Source organism: Babylonia areolata, chromosome 23 (genome assembly GCF_041734735.1).
Source record: "Babylonia areolata isolate BAREFJ2019XMU chromosome 23, ASM4173473v1, whole genome shotgun sequence".
Classification (NCBI taxonomy): Eukaryota; Metazoa; Mollusca; class Gastropoda; order Neogastropoda; family Buccinidae; genus Babylonia; species Babylonia areolata.
The window spans coordinates 39,129,613-39,134,612 of NC_134898.1; the positions used below are offsets into that span (position 1 = coordinate 39,129,613).

At 45.9% G+C, this 5,000-nt stretch overlaps 1 protein-coding gene across 1 annotated transcript in view; it reads right to left on the reverse strand.

Annotated features, from left to right (window-relative positions):
- The window catches only part of LOC143297939 (uncharacterized), a 74,513-nt gene that overhangs the window by 46,878 nt on the left and 22,635 nt on the right, over positions 1-5,000 (reverse strand). The window contains exons 13-15 of the mRNA XM_076610550.1: positions 4,949-5,000; positions 414-533; positions 4-116 (exon numbers count right to left, since the gene is read on the reverse strand). The exon at positions 4,949-5,000 is cut by the window's right edge and continues 74 nt beyond it. Of these exons, the coding sequence (XP_076466665.1) occupies positions 4-116; positions 414-533; positions 4,949-5,000 (285 nt within the window). The remainder of the gene's footprint in view (positions 1-3; positions 117-413; positions 534-4,948) is intronic.

The window sequence follows — 5,000 nt, forward strand, 5'->3', positions numbered from 1 at the left end:
TACCGTGATCTGCCAGAAGCAGTCCTGGTTGTTGCTGTAGGAACTGGGGAAGTTGGGGGACGTGATGACACGGACTGGGTTAGACCTCGTCAGCTGGATGATGTCTCCACAAAACTCTGCAGCAACAATGACAAAGACATTCCTTTTCATTCGGTCTTTACATAATCATGCACTGCATTCCATATTTGTAATCTATGGATCCACGTTATATAATCATTTCTTTCAAGAGGTCTTATTAACAACTGAGTCAAAGTGCGGCACATTTTTGGGGTGAATTGAATGTGTAATTACACGCACAACTGGCGCGAGCGCGCGCGCGCACACACACACACATACAGAGAGAGCGAGCGAGCGAGCGAGCGAGCGAGAGAGAGAGAGAGAGAGAGAGAGAATCCAGCACACGTGACAATCACCTGGACAAAGTCGACAGGTGAAGGAGCAGTCAGACCGCTTGGCTTGGGAGTAAGTGGGACACAGGTGGGGCTGACAGTCACTGGCTATGTCCACACACTCTCCTGTGCCATGGGTAGGTCCTGCACATACACTCCGCTGTGTCGATAAATGCCATTATACCTGACGATCATGATGATGATGGTGGTGGTGTCGATAAGATCTGCTTCAAGATATCTGAATGATATCCCCAGAAGCGGAAGGTGAACACTTATGTTGAGGATCTTTGGCAAGAGGAGTGGAACACCCAGACGGACAACAAGTTCTTCCAGATCCGTCCAGACTTAAAAGAGACCCTCCATTCAGGGGTGAAGAACAGAAAGGAGGAGTCTGTGCTGTGCAGACTGCATGCGGGGCACACCTTTTTTTACTCATTCTTACTTGTTAAAGGGGGAAGAGGCCCCTCGATGTATTCCCTGTGATGAGCCTCTCACCGTGAAACAGGTGCTCCTTGACTGTTGGGATCTGCATGACGTTAGACACAGACATTACACGGCGGTTTCTTTGAAGACCTTGTTTCGTGATGTCCCTCCGTGGGAGCTGATGGACTTCTTGAAAGAAGTGAACATTTTTAATCAGATTTGAAGGTTTTAAACTGTGGAAGTTTTTTTTAAAAACTTTGAGTGGAAAGTTTGAAGTGGTGAATCGTTTTAATTGTTTTTTACCCTTGTAGTAGTTATTAACGTGGCGATAGCCTTGAGATGGCCTTAGTGGTCGGCGAGGCTCTAAGCACCATAATTTCATTTCATTTCATTTCCCCAGGCCAACAAACATTGAAACAAAGTGATACAGTGTGGTGGTCAAATGGTTACAGTGCTGAATTCTCGCCTGAGTTTCCTGAGTTCGATCCCCGTCGCGCCTGGCGGGTTAAGGGTGGAGAATTTTCCGATCTCCCAAGTCAACATATGTGCAGACATAGTAGTGCCTGAACCCCCTTCGTGTGTGCATGCTGGAAACCAAATACGCACATTAAAGTACCTGTAATCCATGTCAGCGTTCAGTGGGTTGTGGAAACAAGAGCATACCCAGCATGCACAACCTCGAAAGCAGAGTATGGCTCACTACATGGCGGGGCAAATATGCAACACTTAAAATGTTACATGTCTGAAAATATGCAAGGCACATAACTTTAAAGGAGCATTGGTCTGAAATGGTGTGCCTTGTCTGATTTTAAGGAACAAAGCTCCCTGTCCATGATAACAATGTGCAATGCAACAGGGGTGACGATTTTAACATGACTTGGTGTTCCCTTTAAACGTTACATTGGTGACAGAGGGACACAGCACCAGCCTACCAACTTTAACATGACAAGATGTTCCCTTTAAACGTTACATTGGTGACAGAAGGACACAGCACCAGCCTACCAACTTTATCATGGCTTGGTGTTCCCTTTAAACGTTACATTGGTGACAGAGGGACACAGCACCAGCCTACCAACTTTATCATGACTTGGTGTTCCCTTTAAATGTTACATTGGTGACAGAGGGACACAGCACCAGCCTACCAACTTTATCATGACTTGGTGTTCCCTTTAAACGTTACATTGGTGACAGAGGGACACAGCACCAGCCTACCAACTTTATCATGACTTGGTGTTCCCTTTAAATGTTACATTGGTGACAGAGGGACACAGCACCAGCCTGCCAACTTTATCATGACTTGGTGTTCCCTTTAAATGTTACATTGGTGACAGAGGGACACAGCACCAGCCTACCAACTTTATCATGACTTGGTGTTCCCTTTAAACGTTACATTGGTGACAGAGGGACACAGCACCAGCCTACCAACTTTATCATGACTTGGTGTTCCCTTTAAACGTTACATTGGTGACAGAGGGACACAGCACCAGCCTACCAACTTTATCATGACTTGGTGTTCCCTTTAAACGTTACATTGGTGACAGAGGGACACAGCACCAGCCTACCAACTTTATCATGACTTGGTGTTCCCTTTAAACGTTACACTGGTGACGGCGGACACAGCACCAGCCTACCAACTTTATCATGACTTGGTGTTCCCTTTGAACGTTACACTGGTGACAGAGGGACACAGCACCAGCCTACCAACTTTATCATGACTTGGTGTTCCCTTTAAACGTTACATTGGTGACAGAGGAACACAGCACCAGCCTACCAACTTTATCATGACAAGATGTTCCCTTTGAACGTTACACTGGTGACAGAGGGACACATCACCAGCCTACCAACTTTATCATGACAAGATGTTCCCTTTGAACGTTACACTGGTGACAGAGGGACACAGCACCAGCCTACCAACTTTATCATGACAAGATGTTCCCTTTGAACGTTACACTGGTGACAGAGGGACACAGCACCAGCCTACCAACTTTATCATGACAAGATGTTCCCTTTAAACTTTACATTGGTGGCGGAGGGACACAGCACCTGCCTACCAACTTTATCATGACTTGGTGTTCCCTTTAAACGTTACATTGGTGACGGCGGACACAGCACCAGCCTACCAACTTTATCATGACAAGATGTTCCCTTTGAACGTTACACTGGTGACAGAGGGACACATCACCAGCCTACCAACTTTATCATGACAAGATGTTCCCTTTAAACTTTACATTGGTGACAGAGGGACACAGCACCAGCCTACCAACTTTATCATGACTTGGTGTTCCCTTTAAACGTTACATTGGTGACAGAGGGACACAGCACCAGCCTACCAACTTTAACATGACTTGGTGTTCCCTTTAAACGTTACATTGGTGGCGGAGGGACACAGCACCTGCCTACCAACTTTATCATGACTTGGTGTTCCCTTTAAACGTTACATTGGTGACAGAGGGACACAGCACCAGCCTACCAACTTTATCATGACTTGGTGTTCCCTTTAAACGTTACATTGGTGACAGAGGGACACAGCACCAGCCTACCAACTTTAACATGACTTGGTGTTCCCTTTAAACTTTACATTGGTGGCGGAGGGACACAGCACCTGCCTATCAACTTTAACATGACAAGATGTTCCCTTTAAACGTTACATTGGTGACAGAGGGACACAGCACCAGCCTACCAACTTTAACATGACAAGATGTTCCCTTTAAACGTTACATTGGTGACAGAGGGACACAGCACCAGCCTACCAACTTTATCATGACTTGGTGTTCCCTTTAAACGTTACATTGGTGACAGAGGGACGCAGCACCACCCTACCAACTTAATGACTTGGTGTCCCCTTTAAACGTTACATTGGTGACAGAGGGACACAGCACCACCCTACCAACTTAATGACTTGGTGTCCCCTTTAAACGTTACATTGGTGACAGAGGAACACAGCACCAGCCTACCAACTTTAACATGACAAGATGTTCCCTTTAAACGTTACATTGGTGACAGAGGAACACAGCACCAGCCTACCAACTTTAACATGACAAGATGTTCCCTTTAAACGTTACATTGGTGACAGAGGAACACAGCACCAGCCTACCAACTTTAACATGACAAGATGTTCCCTTTAAACGTTACATTGGTGACAGAGGGACTTAGCACCAGCCTACCAACTTTAACATGACAAGATGTTCCCTCTAAACGTTACATTGGTGACAGAGGAACACAACACCAGCCTACCAACTTTATCATGACTTGGTGTTCCCTTTAAACGTTACATTGGTGACAGAGGAACACAGCACCATCCTACCAACTTTAACATGACAAGATGTCCCCTTTTAACGTTACATTGGTGACAGAGGAACACAGCACCAGCCTACCAACTTTAACATGACAAGATGTTCCCTTTAAACGTTACATTGGTGACAGAAGGACACAGCACCAGCCTACCAACTTTAACATGACTAGATGTTCCCTTTAAACGTTACATTGGTGACAGAGGGACACAGCACCAGCCTACCAACTTTAACATGACAAGATGTTCCCTTTAAACGTTACATTGGTGACAGAGGGACACAGCACCAGCCTACCAACTTTAACATGACTAGATGTTCCCTTTAAACGTTACATTGGTGACGGTGGACACAGCACCAGCCTACCAACTTTAACATGACAAGATGTTCCCTTTAAACGTTACATTGGTGACGGAGGGACACAGCACCATCCTACCAACTTTAATATGACAAGATGTTCCCTTTAAACGTTACATTGGTGACAGAGGGAGACAGCACCAGCCTACCAACTTTATCATGACTTGGTGTTCCATTTAAACGTTACATTAGTGACAAGGTCTGACTAAGCGCGTTGGGTTACGCTGCTGGTCAGGCATCTGCTTGGCAGATGTGGTGTAGCGTATATGGATTTGTCCGAACGCAGTGACGCCTCCTTGAGCTACTGAAACTGAAACTGAATTAGTGACAGAAGGACACAGCACCAGCCTACCAACTTTAACATGACAAGATGTTCCCTTTAAACGTTACATTAGTGACAGAGGGACACAGCACCAGCCTACCAACTTTATCATGACTTGGTGTTCCCTTTAAACGTTACATTGGTAACAGAGGGACACAGCACCAGCCTACCTGTACAGGTGTTACAGCTGTAGGGACAGTCGGCGGCCACCTGGCTGCTGGT